The 23,973-nt window shown below is 41.3% G+C and overlaps 1 protein-coding gene across 1 annotated transcript in view; it reads left to right on the top strand.

Moving 5' to 3' along the window:
- FBLN2 (fibulin 2) overlaps nt 1-19,121 on the top strand; it is a gene marked incomplete at its 5' end in the record, with an annotated part of 74,948 nt that extends 55,827 nt beyond the window's left edge. Inside the window, 9 exons of the mRNA XM_084269497.1 lie at nt 4,258-4,392; nt 6,497-6,634; nt 6,964-7,107; nt 11,071-11,199; nt 11,715-11,840; nt 12,430-12,546; nt 13,382-13,510; nt 17,058-17,181; nt 18,191-19,121. Of these exons, the coding sequence (XP_084125623.1) occupies nt 4,258-4,392; nt 6,497-6,634; nt 6,964-7,107; nt 11,071-11,199; nt 11,715-11,840; nt 12,430-12,546; nt 13,382-13,510; nt 17,058-17,181; nt 18,191-18,548 (1,400 nt within the window). The 3' untranslated portion in view covers nt 18,549-19,121. The remainder of the gene's footprint in view (nt 1-4,257; nt 4,393-6,496; nt 6,635-6,963; nt 7,108-11,070; nt 11,200-11,714; nt 11,841-12,429; nt 12,547-13,381; nt 13,511-17,057; nt 17,182-18,190) is intronic.
- Between the last annotated feature and the right edge of the window lie 4,852 nt (nt 19,122-23,973).

Raw genomic sequence — 23,973 nt, 5'->3', positions numbered from 1 at the left:
CTAGCAGTAGGAATAAATCTGTACTTTTCTACATTTCCTGGGAACTTTTTGAACTGAATTAATGCATCTTTGTCAGCTACTTTGGCAGAAGGCACTACAGACAAAACCAAGTGCTTCCTTTTTTCCACTCTCCTCTCCTGTCCGTATGACATTGTAACAGAGTTTGATTGTGACTGCTGGAAGATAAATCTCAGGCATCACCAGTGACATGGAAGCTACAACTCTCATCTGTAAAGCTAAAAGATCCTCTTCTCCCTCCCAAATTATGAACCTCTATTTCTCTAATGCAAGCCAGGTTTTTACAGGTCTCCTTGTAAACAATCTAGACACTTTGAAGTTTGTCTTTCTTTTTGGGTAGCTATGCCCTGTGTTCTCCCTCCTCAGACACAGCTCTGCTCTGTGCCTTTGCCTGCAGAACATTTGCTGTATTTAGCATTTTTCCTTCTGGCCTAGTCAGAGGGGAAAGCCACAAGCATACTGTGGTTTCTGGTTTGTTCAGCAGCCTCATGGCAGCCCTATTTGCCGAAGGTATCCTTTTCCAGTTTAACAGCTTTCATCCTCTATCTCAAACACCGTGAGGAAGGCTTTGGCAATTTGTTTGCAAATTATTGTTGGCTTAATGACACTCTCTACACATTTTAGGGACAGGAGGGATAGTCTTTGCACAGCAACAAAACAACCAATAACCTTTTAACTGTTGAATTTCCTTTAGTCAAACTGTGGGAGATTACAATCCCAAATGCATTCAGGAGCAGGTATCTAGAATTCCTGAAAATCCAGCCATGCTCAATGAAGAGCTGTCAGCTGTTTAAGTAGCTTGCACACACCAGCTATGTGTAATTTCATTAATAGATGTTAAAATGTCTTGAGGCTTGAAGGGTCCATGTCCCCCAGAGATAAGAGCCAGGATGGATGTTTTTAACGTGGATTACTTTTCCTGGTGGCTCTCAGGCAAAGTCATTACCACCACCCACACGCACACCGAAGGGACACTACTTTGCTACTTTCTTTGCTGCTCATGTTTTAAGTTTTCCCTCCTGCCAGAGTGAGCAGTGAGTGGTCATTTTTTTGCTGAACCATTGGGACTGCGTGTGAGCACAGAATGGGTGGTTCCAAATAACAACGGGTCTAAATAAAACAGATGTATTCCATTAAAAAAAATGAGCTGGAGGAATTTGAGGAGAGAAAAAAAATCACAACTACAGATGCAGGACAAAAGAATTCTGCATTCCATGTTTTTAGAAGACATGCAAAAAAGTTAATTTTCAGTGTCGATGTACGTATTGGAAAAATAGCTCTGGGGAAATGGTCATATCCTTTTGCAAAATTTCAGCTGCTTTGATGTAACAGATATGCCCGGGGATCATGTGTATGCTGCTGTTTTCAACAATTCCAGGGAAAAGCTGAGATGTATGTGATTACATTTCATTCTGGTTTTTACTGACATAAAATGAAGAATGTTGTTGCCACACACATAGACCTAAAAATTAACCATGTGGCTTGTTTTTAATATATTACTGAATTATTTTTTCTCTTATTTTCTGGTGGTTGTTTTTTTAATAAATATAATCTTGCTCTACCTCACAGTCATAATTGGGTTAGATAAAGATTACAGCTGGTCCGGTGTTGGGAATTAACTTGGTTTCAAACTGGAAAAAGAACTATCATTTTTCCTAGTGCTCTATCAACCATCCTACTGACTTGTTAAATCGGTTTCCAGTACTGAAGAGTATTGATTTCATGGGTAATCATGAGAAGAAAAAAGGGGAGGGAGAAATATTGTCCTGTATTATAAGTGTATTCAGTCCTCAGTCCCCTCTGCCTTGTGCCATAATGGTAGAACAATGATATGGACAGATGGAAACTCAGGAGAAAGATGCTGCAAGTGTTCTGAGATGTCTTTTTGGGGCACAACCATATAGGAATTTGTTTAGAGAAATGAACAAAAGATGGCACATCTGTTAAATAACAGTGAAAAGGAAACTTTGGTGAGCTTGTAAATGGCCTAATATGTGTGTGTGTGTGTGTGTATATATATTACATATCAATATGATATATTCATTCTCTAGCATTGGTTAGGATACGTGGGTCATAATATAAGCTTTGATCTCAACCCAGGTCATAATCATTAGGCTTTAGAGATTGTCAGTGTTTCACTTGTGTGCAAAATTTCCACTGAAAGCAAAAATCATGCCTGTAATACTCAATTTTCTGTGATTTTAATTTCCTGAAAAGAGTTCTGGCCAGTTCTGCTCATTTTCTCGAGTACTCAGAACTTTGAAGATCGAATCAAAAAATACAGAAAAAAACATTAAATTATATTAGATCTTTTTTCTCTGTGAAGTCTTAAGCACCTTTTTACCTGTTTATGCCTGGTAATCAGGCAGCATACTTGCTACTTTATTTGGTAGCATGCTTCCCTTCTAGTGACTTCAGTTCCTGTCCTGCAGCGTAGTACTGATAGATTGTTTATGTGAGAAGGCTTCTTGGGGTTTGCAAGAAAAGATAATGTCAGATCTGTTGTACAGCCAGTAGAAAGTTTTGCATTCATTTGGATGCTGTTAAGGGGCTATCCATAACCACATATCTTTAAAAATAATAAAAAATCCCCCCAAACCAAGTTCAAATTTATTTAAGAACTAAATCAAGTGAAGTGGGAGAGGTCTACCACAGCAACTCTTACTCTTTTCCCAGCATGTGAGGGGGTTTTGATGTGGGTTTTGTGGTGTTTTTCACATATGAGAATATTGCAGCTTCATTCTGATGTGTAGGAACTAGGAAAGCATACAAGCATTAGGAGGACATACCTCTGTAAAAACTGTGGGGCAGGAAAGTACCTGCTGCTCAATGGAAGTGCAGAAACACAAGTGGGACAGGCACAAAGATACCCAGCTGAGGACAGAGACCTTGCTGTGGATTAATTGGCCGGTGTTGGAAAGCATTACACAGCATGTGAAGAAAAGCAGTGGTGAAGAAAAAGAAAACACAAGTAAATGAGAAGTGAAATGGCACCCAGCTGACATACCGATCTTGTAAAGCTCTGCACATCACCAGCTAGCTGACTTCAGCTGGACCTGAAACTTCTTGGTGCTCCTCTTCATCTGTTTGGTAGGAAACAAGGTGGCAGGTTTTAGAAGACAAAAAGCTTTTTTAAAAAACGGCTTTTTCTGTTTTCAAGCTTCACAAGGGGAAGTGATATATCTGATGTTGTACTTATCTGAGAGTGAGGTTCTACAGCCAAAATGAAAATCTGATTTAAACAATACTTGCTTTATTGTGTACTATGAAAATAGCTTTATGTGCAGAGAAATTGGATGATTTGTAATAGTTATGGTCACATTTGGTTTTTCTTAGTTCTAGAAATACTTCTTAGCTTTATATAGAACTGCAAATGAGTAAGGTTCTGGCGAGGATGGCAAAAAAAGTTTCTCTTCCCTGTCTCTCTCCCATTTTGTAGCTTCAAAGTATTTGCTCATCGTGCTGTTCCTACCTTTCATTATTTAAAATTTGAAATTATTTCATCCAAGCCTCTCAAAATGTATCAATTTAAAGGTGTGACATGTTCCTTTCCAAATTGTCCTAAATTCTGCAATCTTGTATTTAAGGGTTATTTTTTAAAAATAACTTTTCTACTATGCCACCTGCTGAAATCAAATCTCTTTAAAGATTTAAATACAAGATTTAGAAGCTTGATTGAGATTCAGGACTCTTCATGTTTTTTTGTGTGTGCAATCCTAACAGTGCATTTCTTAGGAAATAAGTATGTTGCCTGCCTCCAGCAGGCAGTTTCAGTACCTGCCTCCATCAGCAGTCCTGAATCAGCAGTTCCAGTCTATCTGGTGTGAAGCAGCAGGTCTGAACTATGAAAACCTGGTAATAAGCAATGAGATTTAATCACTTTCTCATTCAAGTTATCTAGGCGTTTTCTATCCATTAGACTAGAAGCTGATCATTTGTGATCTGCCCACCCTGCATTTAACCAGTTCGGTCCAGTCTTGTCCTTCATGCCTGTACCATCCACCGTGCACTTGGGAGGAGAAGGAAATCTCCCTGTGTTTTGTGTCTCTTGAGTTACCTGGTGTTAACGAAAGATCCTGGAATAAAACATCTTCTATCAGAACACTGTGGCAAGGCATATACTGACTATATTTTGAATGAAAGGGTTTCACTTGAGCTTTTGACTCCTTCCAAAAGAGCAAGAAGAGGTAGATCTCTTGATAAATATGAAGCATTGAATTGTTTAACTATTTCTCGTAGACATTAATGAATGCGTAACAGATGCGCACACCTGCCAGCGGAGAGAGCACTGTGTCAACACCATGGGATCATTCAAATGTCTGCAGGAATTGAGCTGTCAGCCAGGTTATGAACTTAAGGATGGAGAATGTGTTGGTAAGACAAGTGGTTTTTCAGCTGATGCTACTGCTGTTCCCAAAAAAGAAGGAAGGGCTTGCAAAGCTTTTCATTGTTGCCAGTCTGTGATACCAGGACTGTAACTCAAAAAGGCTGATAATCATGGAAATGTTTGGCTTTGTAAGCCCCTTCTGTACATACGTTTATTTGAAATAGATTCCCATGGTAGCTATAACTACTTTGTAAATGCACGAAACATTATGAATTAGAGTTTATCATGTTTTTAAGAGGTTAGAGAGAGGTCTTATTGATGGAAGAATTCCTAGTACGTTCCTCTGGCTAGCTCTGCTTCTCTCTGAAGGGACTGGTCATGTTTGCTGTTGAACACCGAATTGCAGCCTTAATGGATCATGGGGCTGACTCAGTGTGGTCCTTCCTGGGTTTAGCAGGTCTGCCTCCATTTATTTACACTTTGAGGGGTCATGTAGCTATTCTTTATCTCCCCTTTCTTGGTCTAAACAGAGGTCTACTGAAGAAGCCAACCTCAGTAGCCAGAGCACAGCAGGAGTTGCTCTGCAGCACAGGAGTGTGTAAGGGTCACACACGCCTTGTCTTACAGGGCAAAAGGCAGGGCTATTTACTCCTAAATTCTATACACAAAGAGTTTCCTGACAGCTGGAGTAAGAGATGCCTAAGGAAACAACTTAGCTTTTGACATATAACATAAGGCTGTAAAATAGAAATTATCATGATCAGCTTTATATCCAGCTGTCATAAGTAAACTGTGGTTTACTTGAAGAGGCTGTTTGTGAATGTCTTGTTCTGTTGTCTGATTCTACAGCATTTCTAACATTTATTGCTAATATAGATTGTTTTCTAGTCTTAGTTGCTTCAAAGTAAAGACTTACAGATTCTAAGACTAGAATGCCAGAATTACTCGGTGTAGAATTGCCTACAGATAACTATTGAATTTGCAGAGGTTTCTGAAATACTGAATTCCACATATTTTACTTGTCTCGGTCAATACATATAATAAGAAGACTTACGAATAAAATACCTCATGGACAACTGGAGATGTTCCCTTGTAACCTCAACATTTAACTGAGGAATTAGGATAGAACGATGATGGCATTTCTTCTCTTGTTTGCCTGGAGGACTGGGGATTCCTCAGTTGTGGAGTTTCCTCCATGTGTCTTGATCTTCCAGTAAAGATGTTCATCACAGGGACTGTTTTCAGGAACCAGCATGTGTTAAAGTAACATTTGAAAATATTCACAGGAACTGAATTTTGAACGTAATTATAGTTCAAGCCTGCTCCTAGCTGGGGTTTCTTCAGCTGGAAAATGGAAGTGATGCCACTGTACCAACTGACATGGAGTTACTCACACAGATCAGTTGTGTGTACGTTTATATGTTTGAAGCTTGCAGGAAGCATTTTCAACGTACCTAGACAGTAAGCATTAACTGGGTGAACTCAGTCTGAGAAATATTTTCATATACATAAAAAAATGGGAAAGTTGTGTTGAGCTCTGGCTGCAGAGTAAGAGAAATAAGCAACATTTGTTACTAGTATTACTACCTCTAATTCAATTTTTTTCAGATTACTTTTCAGAGTTAGATAAGAGTTAATTCTCTGTGTGTAAGTACATGTATGTATACACATGTGCCTGTGGACCAAGGAAAATTCCAGCCCCATTCAAGTGAGCTGCCCTTTTATTATTAAACTCAGTGGAGGTAGGTTTCTGCCTAGAATTCCTGAGGTATAAAAGGAACGAGGCCATTTTGCTTTCGAAATAGGGTATTACTCATCTTTCTGCATCCTTGTGTGTAGTTTTAATTTGGGCCTTTAGGATTTTAAGCTGCCAGATGTTACAGTATTTGTAGTGTACAGGAGATGCTATGAACAAGACAGTAGGGACCTGAATCACATGTGCTGCAGGACCTAAAAATTCTGAAGGCTATGCTAAAGTGGACATTCACTAGCAAACACACTTAAACCTCAGATTTCCCAAAGACAAAGTTGAGTGTCTGGTTTCAGTGATGCTTCCTGACTTCTGAGATAAGAAGTGATAAACTAGTCATGAAGATGGTTGAAAATTGCAGCTTAACTCATCACAATTTGGTGTTTTGATCTGATTAACAGACATTGATGAATGCAAGAGAGGAACTCACAGTTGTAAAGTAAACTTCGTTTGTCAGAATACAGAAGGATCATTCTACTGTGAGTCAAAGCAGCGCTGCATGGATGGATTTTTACAAGACCCTGAGGGAAACTGTGTTGGTAAGTGTGACCACCAGTATGTTTGTGATATTTGCAGCAGTACTGGCCAAATCCTATTCCTGTTATTTGACCTGTTCCGAGGGCTGTATATTGACCACATGGAATTTTCCTCAGAGCCTGCTGTGAATTAAATTAAAGAATCACTGTCCTTTTTAAGATACGTATACTGGCATATTGAATTTGAAAGGGTTACCACAACAGACCTTCATCAGCCTTACATTTTGTAGCATAATAAATTGAAATGAAGGAAAAGAAGTGACAGCTGGAAGCAAACAGACCAGAAAGGTTGCATAGCTTCTCTCATTATTCTAATCCTTTGTCTTTACCAGATATTAATGAATGCACATCTCTCCCTGAGCCATGTAAACCAGGATTCAACTGCATCAACACCGTTGGGTCTTACACCTGCCAAAGGAACATGCTGACATGCAGCCGAGGCTACCACTCCAATGAGGAGGGAACCCGATGTATCGGTAAGGTTGGACTCCAGTGTCTGGTCAGGTGCCCTCTCAGAGGAAAAAGTACATTTCAGCTCTAAAAGGAGGTTTTGAGTTACCTCCAATTTCCTAAATTTTTCTGACAAATGGGAATTTGCTGTGTACATCTGCTGTCCAAGCAGCTAAGTGATTTGTTCACACTACAGGATGCTGCTCTGATGTCTAATGGCTGCATAGAGTTTCTCTGGGTACACCAAGTCATATGGGTTTTGACTGCAAATGAGATACACTGAGTTCTGGAGTGTGAACGTGATTTGGTTACTTTTTAAACTCACCACTATCCTTTGGTGTTTTTTATGGTATCTCACTGTAAGTGACCTGATCTGAAGCCATGGGATGCAGCAAAGAAGCAGCACTGAGTTTGTGGATTCAAGGTAGTGCTGATGGATGTTCTTTGTAGAACTATGAGTGGTGTTCCCCATCTACATCCAGTTGTGTGTATGTTTAGGACAAACTCTTACATTCTTTGTGAAAAGAATGTTTCAAATATTCATATGGCTGGCGTGCAGCTTGATACTGATTTGTGTTTGTTCCAGTGTGTTTATGGAGTTACTGACTCAGAATAGGCGATTTCATTTCTTATTAGCATTTGTTCTGTAAATGAGCACTCTAGTCACAAAGGAATTGAAACTTCTGTCCTCGGTGCCCAAGGCAAGGCTGGCTCTGCATTCCTTCATTCCCTGCGTTCTGTGGTACACAGAGTATGAAAATCATCAAACAACAGCAGGGAAGAAAAAAAAAGATAAATGACAAATCAGCATTTTGGTTAGGGATGATATCCTCATGATGTCTGCTTACGTTCCCTTTGAATCAAAGGAAGGATGGAAAACAAACAAAATATGGTTTTGTGATACTACAGGTGGGTGAAAGCCGTGTTGGCAGTTATTATTTTGGTCATGAGTAGCAACTTGTAGTGAAAAATAGTGACATGGAAAGATCTTGTTTCCACATAAACTTCAGCATTCTCTTTTTTTCCTCTTCTTCTGCTCTATCTCCATTCATGATCTTACATCCAGGACTATCCAGACTGTGCTTGGCCAGTGAGAAGGTGGAGAACATTTAGAAGTAGCAGAAGTAGGGTATAGATTATGTTTGTAACGTAGGAAATCAGGAAAGCTTCCTAATACAGCTTTAGGGAGTTGTGTTTTGTAAACTCAGGGTAAAATAGCAGAGTTTTATTTGCTGTGATATTATATAGCAGCCTGAAAAGTCCATTCTCTTCCCATTCCTGTGAAGACGCAGTTCTTCACCTGGTTTCCATCAGTCTTATTACAGCAAAGTCAACTGGTCTAGGAACATGTGCACTGCCAGAAATGTGGTGATCCTGAAATTCTTTCTGTTGTAACCACCATGTCAGCTTCTCCACAAATGCCTTTTTTTTAACACAAGTCAGAAGTCATCACTGAGCAGCTCAGAAGTCCTGGCTGTGGTGCATTTATAGGCCCTACTAATGGCCAGGGCAAAATATGTTCCTAAATTTCAAACTGATGATTTCTAGAAAGAATCCTGCCTTTTTTCCCCAGTTGTTCAAAAAAGAGAATGACTGTGAGTAAATACAGAAGAGAGGAGGAAATTGCCATTATTCATGCAGCATTTATATCTCTAAAGTATGATGAGATAACACAATGCATTGTAATCACTGATGATAGTTTGTCTCTACATGACTGACAATGCTTTTAAGGAGCTGGATATAGGGAAGCTTCTCTAGTTTGATTTTGGGAAAACAAATGTTTAATGTTAATTGGTGATTTCTCTGCCTCGGCTGCGTGCGCTCAGTTTGCAGGCTGTATCTCTTGGTATTTTTTTGGTATGACTCTCTTTAAGTAGGCAGAGAGCATGGAGAAGACAAAAGAGAAGCATATGGTCCTAATTTCCTCTTAAGGTATTACAATAGCTAATTAGATTTCTGATTCAGATTTATTCACAGTAGTAAATACATCATCTGCACATGTTTCTACAGCAGAACTACAGTTGTATGGTCATCCTCTCTCTTTAGAGGCTTCATCTCTCTTTAAAATGTTCATATTTTCTGATGAAGTAAATGAATTATTAAAAGTTACTTCTTGCATTTAACTAAAATCTACTGAAACTATCAGGAAATATAGCACACTTCTGATGGAATAATGGCCTAGAACTAATTAAAGGCTGAATGCCATGGAATATATGATTTTGTACAAACTAATGAAATGGTTGCACAACATAATTTAAAGCAGATAAACCCGCTGCTTTAAAAATGTCTATCTGCATTAGAAGCTTCTTTGTTTTGATGCTACATCTCTTCTTGGCCACCAAGATGATTAAGGGAGTGGAACACCTTCCTTAAGAGGAAAGGTTGAGGGAGCTGGGTCTGTTTACCTCTAGGAGACTGACCTTATTACTGTTAATAAATATGTAAAGGGTGAGAGTCAGGAGGATGGAGGCAGGCTCTTCTCAGTGATGGCAGCGATAGGACAAGGGGCAACAGGTGGAGCAGAAGTAGTTCCATGGAAATGTAAGAAGGAACTTTTTCGCTCTGAGGGTGACGGAGTGCTAGGACAGACTGTCCAGAGAAATTCTGGAGTCTCCTTCTCTGGAGACATTCAAAACCTGCCTGGATGTGTTCCTGTGCGATTTAGCCTAGGTGATTCTGCTCTGGCAGAGGGGTGGGACTAAATGATCTTTTGAGGTTGGACTAAATATTTCCAACCCCTAACATTCTGTGATTCTGTGATCTTAAAAGAAAATGAGGAGACAGTGTCCCACAGGAGTCAGTGGCATTCCCTGCCATCCCTTACCCTGAGGCCCACCATGTACGTGGGAATCTGGGCTGAAATACTGAACAAAGTGGGTGTCTGGACCTCTCATTGGGGTCAATATAACGTCCACTTTTCTGAGTCCAAGTTACTGTGACACATAACTTGCTCCTTATCATTTTCTGAGCAAGTGACTCCTTTCCAGAGCTCTCTCCAGGGTGGCTGTTTGATGGAGAACTGCCCAGGATCCCTTCAAAATGAAATAGTGCTCAAATTTATGACTTCTAATAGGGCACCATGGAGAACCTCCAGCCTTAGGCTGCCATCTAATTAATATTACATGAACAGGGATTTGGGTTGTAAATGTAGTTGAAGATGGGAGTAGTAGGAAGGAAGCAGCATTTGATGGCTTAGGAAATGGCAGCACTCGGAATACTTGCTGAAATATAAGATTCTGAGGGTTAATCAGACTTTTTGGTGCTTCTTGTCACAGATGGTAGCAGGGATTTGTTAGATACTGATGAGCTATTTAGTCATGTTGCAAGTCTTGTAAATCAGAGTGTATTGAAAACTCTCATCTTCATCTGAGGATTTTTAAAATCAGATTGGAAGGGATGCATGTGACTGGAGAAGCATGAATTTGTTGATACTGGATTTTGGATGAGAGGCCGTGAGGAATATCAAAATGTTAGTTGATTGAGAAAATAAAAAAGACCAACATTGGGAGAGAGCAAAAGGTAGACAGCAGAAGGAAGACTGAAAGCGCGACTGCAGATGAAAATAGCGATTGCTGTAATTGAAGGGATGAGAATTTCTGTCTAGCTCTTGTTTCACTTGAAATGGCTTGCTGTGACTCATGTAATGGCAGAACATCAGAATAGGGTGTTTAAATGTCATGGTTCGATCAGAATCAAAATGTGTTTACATTGAAATGCAGAATATGCTGGGAAATCTCCACTGCAGTTAAAGTCACCATTTTCACTCTTAAAATACTGTATTGCTTTTCAAAAGTTAGACTTACAGATAGGTAAAATTGACAGAGAAGAGCAGAGTGGATGAAGCTGACACTGCCTCTGCTCTGTCCAGGGGACAATCGTCACAGTTTTTGTTCCTGTTATTTCATTGATTTCTCTTTTTTTGACTCTTTTCATAAACATTGATTTTCAGCAGACTATATTTAAGCTAATTGCTTTCTCTGGTTCTGCAGATGTGGATGAGTGTCAAACCGGTGTACACCGTTGTAGCGAAGGGCAGATTTGTCATAATCTTCCTGGGTCTTATCGCTGTGACTGCAAGATGGGGTATCAGTACGATGCATTCAGCAGAAGCTGCATCGGTATGTAAGGCGCAAGACGAGATGAAATGACTGATTGATTGAGCCTTGGACCTCAAAGCAGTATTTAGCACTGTTGTAGTGTGCAGTTATTAGGTCTGCAATGCAGTGCCTCAAAAGATAATGGAATCACCTCCAAAGCAGCCAATGCAGCCGGCCATTAAAACTCTGCTGCACTGTGCTGTGATTTCAGACCAGGTGCCCTTGGTTTGGCTTAGCTGTCGGTTATCCACTGAAGTCATCTGCAAAGCACTCTCCTACAGGTTATGCCTCTGCTGCTGTAGAAATTTATCGTTCTGAAGATTTCATGACCAACTTTTTAAGAGACTGTGATACAGCATTTTGTATTTTACCGCTACTGTACACCAATTAGAGCCCAAAGTCAGACAGCATAAAATCTGAGGTGGCAGCATTTCATGCTCTGCAAATCAGTCTCTGACACTTCTAAAAATATCCTCCTGCATCTTGTTTGATGCTTTTGGTTGAGTTGATTGTGTATTTTCTTGTTACGCTGGCAGATATAAATGAGTGCTGGAATTACCCTGGACGCCTGTGTCAGCACACATGTGAGAACACCCCTGGATCCTACCATTGCACTTGTTCTTCTGGTTTCCGCTTGTCATATGATGGGAAACATTGTGAAGGTACCTGACATTTTTTCCATGAAGCGAGTTAAGGGGCTTTAGAGAAGCAGTTGAGGTGAAACCCATGATTTATGTATGCTCAGATTTGCAGGTAATCAATCCAACAATCGAACTGGCAGAATAGACCTTATGGGTTTCTTCTCTTCCTTTTCCTCATGTACTTTTTCCTTTCCTTCCAGATGAGGGAAAAGGAGAACATGATAAAGTTAAAAGGAGACTTTCCATTCAAATTTTAATAAAGATGAAACTTGGTAGTGACAAAACCTGAAAAAATGGATTTTTAATTAAATGGAAAATTTTTAAGTTCTGCATGAATTTTAAAGGCAATGATTACATATTTTAGATCATACATAACATGTAAGGTCTGACATGTTTGCACTGGCATATATAGAAATGAAATTCAGGTGCAGCAGACATCCTTCCACTTCTTGGCATTCTGCAGGAAAAAAACATCCTCTGGGGACAAATTAGTCCCTCTGTATTCCCTCTGACCACAAAGATCTGGTAGCTGATCTCAGAGGCAGGAAATGGTGGGAGATACTTTTCTGAACCTTGTTGGCAACATCTGTGGATTTGTTTTTGGATGCAGATGTGAATGAATGTGATACCAGTCCCTGCAGCCAGGAGTGTGCCAATGTTTATGGTTCCTATCAGTGTTACTGCAGGCAAGGTTTCCAGCTCACAGAAGACGGGCATTCTTGTAAAGGTAAGGCAGTTCCTGCTTCCTCAGGTCAAGTTAAATGTGTGCATGGCCTTTAATGGTTAGTGCTGTCTAACACGTAAGAGTAAGTGTTGTCAAACTCTTAGCAGTACCCAGTGCGGCAGGGGATGCCTTGGGATGATTCTGAGTTACACCTTGCTGCAGCAGCTGCAAAAGGTAACTTCAGGAAAATAGCATTTCTTTCTGTGCCTCTTGCTTGGGGCTGGAACACACTTATGTGACTGTATAACCAGCGAGGTTATTGGTTCATGGGGCTAGAGCTTGCAGCTGAAAAAAATTAGGAGGGAAGATGTGTTTACCTCTATTGCATCAATTAAAGCCTCTGCTCAGCCACAGTTGGGTTAAGGCTTGCTCTCTAGACTTTTGCTGGTGGTGGTTAAATGAGGACTAGTGATCAGAACAGAGAAAGGGAGGGTTTACCTGTGAAAGGGGGGGGTTTACTTGTTTTCTTGAAGTTAACAATACCAACACGTACTTTGGAGAGTCTCTCTTTAAGAAATGATGAAGAACCCTGTGTTTCTAGCACAAGGAAGCCCCCAAAGCAATCCTAGAGGCACCAGAGAGAGCTTGTCAAACTCAAATTGTTGTTCTTTTCCATAAGTCCATACTAGTTACAACCAGTATTTTTTGGAGCAGCCTCATGTTCAGCATTTCAGAAAGAACCATCAACTGTCTGAGACCAATGCCAAACTCTCATGGTTGCATTCTTGTTTAAAATTATATTATGAATGCATCAGATAACAATTTCCTTCTACAGCCTTCCTTTTCAGGTTTCTGTTTCTCTTTTCTTCATATGTTTGTAACTGTATTTTCTCCACAGATATCGATGAGTGCACACAAAGTGCAGGCATTCTTTGTACTTTCCGTTGCGTGAATGTTCCTGGCAGTTATCAGTGTGCTTGTCCTGAGCAGGGATATACCATGGCAGCAAACGGAAGAACCTGTCGAGGTAATGAGGAGCATAGAAACTAAAAGGATTATATCATGAAGTTTTAATCCTTTGAATGGTCTAAGCCATTCAAGTCACCATTTTTTATATTAGTCGCTGTTAAAAAGCCAGTATTTGACAAACTTGCCACATATTGATATCTGCATTGTCAGCTTTGTCCTGTCTTGGAAAATGTACTGTGGCAATGAGCACTAGTCAGTTAAATGAATTCCTAAGGGAGCTCTCTTCATCATCCGAATTGGGGCACTTGATTTCTTGCATGAGCTGTACCTTGGCACAGTGGTAAGTGATCTGGTTTTTTAGAGGTGCCAGATGTAGAAATCTGTGGCTGTGTTATGAGTTGTGGCTTCCTGCCCCAGAAACCTGGGAGTGAACATGGGAGCAGTAATGGGCACTTGGACATCCTGACGTCTGCCACCTAAGCTTTAATATGTGTCATTAGTAAATGTTAGTGTAAATGGCAGGTACCTTCCCCACACACGCCCCTTTTCTCCAGAATCATAGAAATGTTGTGCCTGGTGGTTTTCATCTGGTGCACAGCTGTCTGGCCTAAAAAAATCCCGTTTCCAAAGGATGCAATGACTGTGTAAGGATGATTGAAGATCTGATTACCTTTACGTACTCTACACACATTCCTGCAGTCGGTTGCACTAACTACCAGGCATTTCCGGCCCTTAGCTTTTTTGAGAACCCTTCACATAACTTTTGGTTCTGTATCTCCTACACTTAAGTTCTCTTCTCAGTGGTAACTGCAGAGAATTTACACTGTGCAAATCACAAATGGCATGAGTGTACTTGATCCTGACTTTGGGGCAGAGAAACAGACTAAATGACAATTAAAATATTTTAAGAAGTTTCTAAAAGCTGCTTTTATGTATATATATGTCTTTTTAAGTATGAATGCAAATATAACCATGTGCATTTAAATTCTTACCTAAAAGTCACCTTTAGAAAACCAGCTGTAACTCCTCTCAGGCTTTATTTGTGGGTTTGTTGGGTTTTTCCCTGCTGACTTGGAGCACTGTTCTGTTAGTTGCCAGCTCTGCCAGCAGCAAGATTTGAGTTTCCCAAGTGAATTGTGTGAGTCACTGCGTTAATCTGCCAGCAGAGCTTTGCAGAGCTGCGAGCACCCAGCAGGCTCCAGGCACTGGAATAAGGTCTCCACAGACCTGGGGATTGCACTTGTGTTGTTTGTGCAGTGTGAAACCCTCCCTGCATGCTCACCCCACATAGAGAGGGCTCCTGCTGTATAGACAATGTAGACCGTGACACTAGGAAAAGCTTTTCCAGGTACCTAAGCCACCTGGTCTGCACACCCTCCTCAGAGAGGGAAGTTGGTCTGCTTGCAAGACAACTTGTGGGCGGCAGCTCTGTGCACGGCTGGGTAAGATGGTGCTTTGTCAGGCACTGGAAGGAACCCCTGGGTACTTGCCTTTTTTTTTTGAGCTCTGCATGATTGTAGTCACAAGTTGAGGCAGATTTAGGTGTTCAGATGTCTCTGAAAATATGGTCAAAGGAACAGTCTTAATGGATGCCAGCTACACTAAATTAAACTAAGACTGTATTGGTTTGCACCAGCTAAAGATCTGCCTCCAGTTCCTTAGCGTCTGACCAGCTCTAGAGAGTTACTGGTGGTACATTCTTTGTACTTTTTTTTTCAGACAGACAAGTTGTATCTTGTGTAATAGTGTCTCAACATATGGATCTTTTTGGAGAAACCGCCTATGGTATTTTGCAGTCCAGCCAGACTGGTGAAATGAGTGCTTCCATGACAATGATTGCAATATGGAAGAAATTTTCTTTTTACCTAGGGGCACTCCTGAGAATCAGCAAGAAATTTAATTTACTTTGATTCTCTCCTACTTCCTATTGTATACTTTTCTTTGCGAGACTTTTAAACTAGTCAGGTCAGTGCATGAGATCAGTTCTCATCCCAGGGGAATGGAGGGAGTGGAAGGTTATAGTTTTCCTCCAAGGAGTCTCTCCTCTGTGACAGCTGGCAGAACTGCAGAGCCCTACACAGTCCACGTGGTTTGTCTGCTAGCATTTATTTCATTTTAAAGCCTCCGTGCATTGTCTAGACATTTGGGAGTACACAATGTGACTGTGAGATCTTTGCCAGTATTTTCTGCTCAAGCTGGATCCCAGTTATTGCATCTGGTTTTCAGCATTTTAAAGTCCATGGTTTGGGCTTGTGCTTATGTATTATTTAGGTAACCACGTTTATGCTCTGGACCATAAAGTGTCTTTGAGCTTTAAATGCTCCTTTTTGTCTTCTGCAACATTACTTTTCATTACCAGGAGGTAATTTACATTTGACTTAAATTCTCAACAACGTGTGCCTTATTCTAAAGTGTTGTTCTTAAGTTCCCATTTTTCTGAATAGTCCAGTAGATCTTAGATCTCCTGGATCATGCAGCTGTACAGCAATGGTTACTTTGCTTTGTATTTGCCCCTTGCTTTAATCCAGAGCAACCTTCATGCATGGTAAAATTCTCCTGCCGACATAGCCCAGCTTTCTCAGTTCTCAAAGGGTTAGAGAGAAGGTCCTTCTGGATTTTAACATGGGTTGGTCATATTCTGATGGGGTTTCTTTATTTCTGAGTGATAGCTTTTGTCACAGTAGGCCATCACACACAGTCATCATACATGCAGCGTACAAGCGATTTATAGCAGTGGCTGCCTTTTGGTCAGGGTCTGTTCCTTATACTCTGGTTGACTGGTCGGAGAAGTTTAGGGTTCCACTCCCTTAGAGTACCACTATCTAGTTATTTCGTTCTGTTTCCTTTCACCTAGTTTACGACATTATGTATAACACATCTCTGACCCCTCAGAAGCAAGGGAGAGTATGACAATACAGGTGATAAGGTTTAGATGTTCACATTTGGTTTTTATTGCAGTGGGAAGTGGCAAGACAGGAGGATCTTGGGTTTTGAGAACTTTTTTACCTTCTCACATTTACTCTCCACTGAAGTTAAACACTGTGTGGCATTGGGTATGTTTGGCATGCAAACAGCTGCCGTGACAGGAGTGTGCCAGTGTTTGTAAAGTACTGGTAAAGAAACAGACTGTGATAGGCAGCCAGCCCTGGCCACATGGAAAGGAAGGACAGTCAAACAGCACGAAAAGTATCACGGGGTGCTTGTCAGGAAGAGCGGGCTCCTTCATTTGTTGCACATGCTGCTGAGTGGTAGGGTCATCTCTTGTTAACTGATAATGTCAAGGAGGGAATTGTTTTCTACGGAAGACCTAAGAATTTCGGCAGGATTTGAATCAATGTGATTTACCCTGTCACTCCAAGCTCCAAACAATGTGCACAGAGATGAACCTGACACACCTCACCTGGGGGTTTCCTATGGGATTCTTAGAGGCAGCCGGCACAGGTACTCAAGAGGCACCAACCGAAAACAAGAGTCCTCAGCTCACAGAGCCAAACCCACAGATTCCTCTTACTTCTTATGCAATCAGAGTCTCATTAACATTTACAGCCCATAAATTATAATTACACCTTACTTCTGAACTTTTTCCTTCTGTTTCTTCTTGTTAGATGTTGATGAATGTGCAACAGGAACCCATAACTGTTCATCTGCTGAGACTTGCTATAACATCCAGGGCAGCTTCCGTTGCCTGTCCTTCGAGTGTCCTTCCAACTACAGAAAAGTATCTGACATGTAAGTATGGTCGTCACAACAGAGCGAGCAGCCCTGTCCAGTGACTGTGGATGTCACACAGTGTTTGAGTTAGTGTGGCAGTGTAAGTGCTCAGAGCTCCAAGGAGGCATGTAGACTTTCCCCACATAGAGCTTCAGTCCATTTTTGCCATTTCCATCTTCTGAGGTCTAGAGCCCCTGTTTGCCCCCCAACTGTTACTGTAACAGTAGTCATCAGAACTTGCAGCTCTACAAGGGCTCTGTTTATAATGAGAAAATAAAATTTCTTTAAGAAAATAAGATCATGTCTGTTGCCTGTACCACTGCAGTGGCTGCTAGGCTGCTCATGTGGCACTTCTGCAGTGGGTTTGAGGCTTCCTGTTTAAAATTCACATTGCAGTTCCTCAGAGGTTTTTGGACTGTTGAGGGGGAGCAAGACAACGAGCTTGCCAGGCTGCAGGGTTCTGGGAATGGCACGTCCCCACAGGTCCCAGCTCCTCAGCAGCTGAGGCCCAGGAACCCCAAAACCCCTTACCCATTTCCCGCCTCGACGGCTCCCAGTTCTTTGGGAAGCCATATTCAGTTGATGATGACTTAACACGTACTTTTCCTGCCTTACAGAACTGAGCAGCTTTACAAGCTGAGGAGCTAGCTTCCCATTCCCATGTCTCAGTTACCTTTTTAAGAGTGATTGTTTTTACTTTCTTGGAGCAGTGTCCCAAGCTTGTGCTGTCAGTTATGAATCACAGATGCCTCTTCCAAGTTCTGTGCTGCTTGCTCTTTCTTCCTTGTGGAGCTTCCCAACACAGCTCTCTGTGTCCATGATCTTTTTTCTTGCAGTGTTGTATTCTGGCAATTATATCACTTAGAAATTCTTTATGGGCACTGTAAAAGCAGAACAAGCAGCTGGTAATTATGCAGCTGAAGTTTGGGACTCCTGTTTGTCTAATACCTTTGAGAAACTCTGAAATATGTGTACCTTTACCTGCTATTACATAGACACTGAACGTGCTTCATTCCTCATCTTTTAGGAGGTGTGAACGAATCAGTTGTTTTAATTATCTGGACTGCCAAAATACCCCGGTGCGCATTACCTATTACCAGCTGAACTTCCAAACCAATATCGTGGTCCCAGCTCACATTTTCCGTATCGGACCATCGCCTGCCTATGCTGGAGACAACATAATCCTTACTATCAACAAGGGGAATGAAGAAAACTACTTCAGCACTCGAAGGCTGAACTCGTACACGGGCATCGTCTATCTTCAGCGGCAAGTGAAAGAGCCTAAAGACTTTTTGTTAGACGTTGAAATGAAACTGTGGCGTCAGGGAACATACACTACTTTTCTTGCCAAAATTTACATTTTCATCACAGCTCATGCGTACTGAAGCATGTATTGACATTGGATTTTATTGGTGCTATGCTCTTTAACTGTTCTACCAAAGCTTTAATACTGTTGAACTGGCATTTAATGTATCTAGCCTTTATATTATTTTTCTATCATGGCTTTAAACTTTTTTATTGGTTGTGTAAATTAAGTTAATTTTTATCTTTTGTTTTGTTTTCTTATGTAATTCTTTATAGCGTCGTTGGACAATGAGCGAAGGAAAGGGTAGAAAGGCAGTACATACATTGTGTTAAATGCTGGAACCTTTTCATAGATATTATTTTTAGGTTTAGTCACATCTGCAGGTATTGCACTAGAGAGGGAAGATGTTCACTTGGGAGTGTTGGGTTTTGCCGCTAAGGGAAAGAACCTTGAGCAATTTCTCTTTTATTATGCAAATTTTTGGTTTGGCTTAGCCACTGACTTCACCGAGGATTCTCTGCGTTGAGATGCTGTGTTGAAGGCCACATGCGTAAGCTGACGGTTAGCTCACCTCGTATTACTGGTTTATTTTCCTCCTTCCAACTTTCATAATATGTTGTCTAAAAATATATATAAATAAAAGAAAACTCCACCAGTGAAAAAGCCTATGATTGAGTCTTGCTTGAGTAGAACTTCTCATATGTTAAATATTGGCAAGACCGAGGCCTTAAGAGTATCTCATGCTTGAGGGTAAAAGCTCACATTGCCTTTTCAGCAGTTGTCTTTATAGGTGGTGGGATTGCTCTCTACACAGACTCATTCTGTATAAGGAACTGTAAGTACAGGTGCATTATCATTCTTAAAGGAATGGCAAAGAGGAAACATGAAATAATCTATTGCTGCTGGTGATTTTAAAGCTTGGATGAGCCAGAGTGTACTCACTTGCAATTTTAAATAAACAAAAAGGAGAGTTGTTTTTCTTCTTTGGGAAAGTTATTTCAGTTGTGTTTCTAAGTGATGCAGAGAAAAACGTTAGTTAGATTGCTGGGTTGTGTTATGCCATGTAGAAAATAACACAACCTAAATTTTGAGCTGGGTTTCCTCTAGTTCCACAGGAAACTGGATGAGTTCCAAAGCTGAAGGCCACATGTGGCAAAGCGTAGTATAATCGAAGTACTTGTTAGAATTTAGAAACGAGTCTCAGAACTTCCTTTATGGCTGTTTTGTTTTATTTTTTTTCCCCCAAAAAGCTCCAGTGTTGAAATTTTCTGAGCCTCCTTTGTTCCAGCTATAATTATGCTGAAAAATATTTAAAGGGGAAAACATAGCTACAATATATTGATGTTTACTGCACTGCAGTTTAATAATCTGTTCTTTTCTACAGTTGATCTGATTTTGACCACTATGTGCCCACACACGCAAAATTAATGGAGATATCAAACTTATGGCTTTTTATGCCATAACCAACAATATTGTTATACTGTAAAATATTTGTTTTAACTGCACCGATACAGTGAGGGGGGAGTGGGACTGTACTGACTTTATCTCAAGGCCAATTTCTCTACCTCTTCAAGTCGCTTCTTTATTTTGGACTCTCTTATCAATACTAAAGTGCAAATCTTTCTGTACCTGATATCATAAACACCCATTACCTAGGAAAAATTATTGCTATTCCCCAGCTGTAAAATATGGGATGTCTGTGAGTTTGCGTACATCAAGCTTTCCTTTGTGTTTTTCTATAAAAATCATTTTGTAAAAGTGATCTTCTTCCATCCCTCTTTTGTTTTCTGTAGCTACCAGTTTCACAAGCATTTAGCAGGGAAGTGCCAACCGAGAACCCCGTGTTTATGCCATTTATCGTTTCAGTTAACGCGTAGCTTACCGCTGCAGGCCTGGCAAGGCGAACAGGCAGCCACAGCAAGGAGTAGGAGAGCCTTTCTGATCCATTATGTGGTATATGTCTTAGGCAGTGATACACTTCTCCGTGCCCCAGTGGGGCACATCAAGAGTCACTGAACCCCAGAGTTTTCCATCAGCATTAGTATTTGATTGAGCGTAAATGATATTCAAGCCTCGACAGTCTTTCTTGTCAGAGAACAAATGGACAAGCCATTTGTTACTTGGAGACCTTTTGCTGACTAAAACCAGCCGTAGTCAATCAAATTACGGATCTGGCAGTTTGTAACAGCGGCTTTTCATTTTCTAGACAGGTAATTGATGAAGAAAGTTTTAGGAAAGGCTTTGCATACTATGATAAGAAAAATGCTTTGTTCTTAAAAAAAAGCTGTCTTCATCAGCACCATGTCCTGATGTAGGTGTTAGAAATAGTTGTTCAGTGAAGCTGGCCAAAGGAAAGGCTTACAGTAGAAAAGTTCACATTCCTCCGTTCCCAAAAGGACCAGAGGAATCTTTTACCTCTTACCAACCCAAAGCATGCACCCTGTCAGGTTTAGGAGGAGCTACAATGCAGGGGCAGTCAGCGCTGCATCCTTTGCTTTTCCTTAGGGCAGAGCTCATGATTGAACTCAAACCGATACAGATTCACAGAGTTGTAGGGGTTGGAAGGAACCTCCAGAGATCGAATCCAACCCCTCTGCCAAAGCAGGTTCCCTAGGACAGGTCGCACAGGTAAAATCACATACATCCACCAATGACCCTCTGAGGACAGGCTGTCACTGGACACACAGGCTTTGGGCTGGTCTAGCTCCTAGAGATACCAGTGAATTAAGACCAGCCACCCAAGAACTATGCAAACTGATAAATTCATGAGGAAAGCAATAGCTGCAGATGTAATAAAGAATTACAGCAGACTTGAGGCATATGTTTATATATGTGTGTAAAAACTCAGATTATTAGTATGTTCCCAAAATTGGAAATGGCCTTTACATGACCTCTCTGAACAGCGCATGTGCTGCCCAGCTTTGCAGGTTCCTTACTCCTGCCTCCATGAAACCTGACCTCTCTGTACTTGGCTGTTGGATCCCTTGGGAGATCCGATGATCCCAGAGACTGAAGAAGGTCAAATTTAGCTTTGGAAGGAAGAAGAAATTAAAATCTGCATATTTGCTGGAAATTTGAATAGGTCTATTGCAGAATGAAATGTCAGGTTTTCTTTTTACTGGAATTTACTTAACATCTAGTTGAAATTGCAGTAGATGGGTGAGAAAGATGTTTTTACCTAATAGTATGGATTGTTTCCTTTCTGCACCAGAGAGGAAGTATTTTCCAATCTCTTTATATGTAAAAACTACCTATATATGGATTACTGCTGACTGGTCTGTGCAAGCATTCCTCTGTGAGCCTGATGTAGAGAAAAGGCATCGTGTGCTCAGCTTGGAGCTTGCTTCTCAGAGGAGGACCAGAGCACAGCTCCCCTGTCACAGAAGAGTAAGCTGTTATCTGTAACAGGACAGAATTCTTACATTAGCTCTGAGCTGTCCCACACACAACTTCATTCTCTTTTATTTTTCTTCTCCTTCATATCAGTTATTCCTTAGTCTAGTGACGTGGGACAGAAGCAGATTTCAAACTTAGGGATTTTGTGATCTGGATCACCCTTTGAGGCTATAGCAGCGGCAAAGGACATACTATGCTAATGGCCTCAACGTCAGCACATAAGACATTCACCTGTGCAAAGGTCCCATTGCCTCTACCAGCACAAGTGTTGGTGTTTCAGACTGGAGGAAAAGCTGAGCCCCCTCTTCATGCGGGAGGTTTGCTTGCAGAGCCCACTCCCTTGCAGACATGCTTCACTTGAGAAAGCCGGACAGAAGTTCACCTGCCAGCTGGTGATGGGGAGCAGGGAGATAAATTAAGCTAAGGGGCTAGCTTGCTCCCTGGTGGGTTTTGCAAATGCTTAGCACCTGAGAGTACTTAGCTTTTGAGTGTCTGCACCTGCTGGCTTGCTGCTTGTGCCTACCTTGTGAGCTGTGGGGACTGTACTGCTCTGAGAAATGCTGCTCTGCACAGCTCAGCCAGAAGCAAGATAGCTGAAAACTGCATGTGCAAGGTGGAAAGCAAAGGAGAGAAGTAATGAAGCCAACAACAATGAAGTAAGATTTTACAGTTTTCTGGTATTGTGAGAGGTGGTGATGGTGCTGAGTAGGAGGGTTTGTGTGGTCTGGTGGTAAAACCTTGAGTACATGATGGAAACTGGTGTCCTTTGTGAGCAGGGGGGGGATTTGTACCACCCCTCGGTCCTTTGCAGCGTGAGGAGTTGCTTTTATCTGGTTTGCAGGACCAGGGAATCTGTTGTTTATTCTTTGTTTCCCTCCTTGTTGTCTCTAGCTCATGTGAGAGCCTCTGGCTGTTCTTCCCCATCCACTTTTCTTTGGGTTTTTGTTTTGTTTTGATTCTTTTGTCTTCATCTTTCCATTGCTCCTACTCATGCCAAGAGGAAGAGAAAGTTCCAGCCGGGGAGAGTTAGGATTCAGTAGTAAAAATAGATTTTGAGGTTAAATAAAAAGTATCTTCCCGCTTGGAGTGTTCTCTGCATCACAGACACATTCATTCTGAAGTGGCTATTGAAAGCCAGGGTTTAATTACACCCAGTTTCAGTGATGTGAAACTGAAGTCCTAAACTTCGGTCTTTTGTCTTCTAAAGCACAGTTCTATTCTTGCATGTTCTCTATGGATAGCAGTCAACATGTGGGACTATTCCAGAGCTTCAGAGCCTTTGGATATGGAGGTGACATTGAATTCCCATGGGCTGAGGCTCCTGTTACAGTGGGATTAAAAGTTATGGCATGTGCTGTGGATTTTGCTTTTTCTATCTGGGTTTGGTGAGGAAGAAGATGCCATTGTGGTGCCCTACATCCTGTGAAAGGAGGGACAGGAGGGGGTGCTTGGTGCAATAGTTAAGTCTTTTGATTGGTAGCCAAGAATTGTGCTAACTGCAAGAATTCACAGCAGGATGTTTTAATTGCTTGGAGCTTGGTATGGTACAGTGATAATGGTGGCCTGGAAGGTCTGAACTGGTGGGGCAGGGCTTGGGGGAGCTGCTGCCCAAAAAAGCGTCCTGGGTTGTTGGAGATGTGTTTCTTCAGTAATAATCTGGAACTAAAGCATCCAATGAAAGCTCACATAAGTATACCTTGAGGGGTGGGAGGCTGGAGAGGCCTTTCTGGATTGATGAGGGTGCCTTACTGCAGCATGGACTGCGCTGCACACACCCCAGAGAGGATTTTAACTCACTGTGATTACCAAATTACCGGTTGCAGCCAGATGTACCGCAGAGGAGGACGGATCCTCCCCGGCATTGACAGCCAGGAGAGAAAAATATGTGTGGAATCCTTTCAATAGGGGAAGCATGTCTGATAATCTTTGATGAGTTAGGTTTGAAGCGGAGCCTTGCTGCTTGGGGGGTTTGAATTAACTGTGTCAACTAGCAAACTGTAGCAAAGGGAGAGCAGCATGTGCACCATGGTGCTGCAGCCACTGAAATGCAAAGTAATCCTTTTCTTCTCTTCAGGGTGCTCTTTGCAGTGGTTTTATATGAGTAATCC

Source organism: Gallinula chloropus (assembly GCF_964237585.1).
Source record: "Gallinula chloropus genome assembly, chromosome: 12".
In the NCBI taxonomy this organism is placed as follows: domain Eukaryota; kingdom Metazoa; phylum Chordata; class Aves; order Gruiformes; family Rallidae; genus Gallinula; species Gallinula chloropus.
The sequence above is the reverse complement of the archived record's forward strand: the minus strand, read 5'-3'. Positions and strand labels throughout refer to the sequence as shown.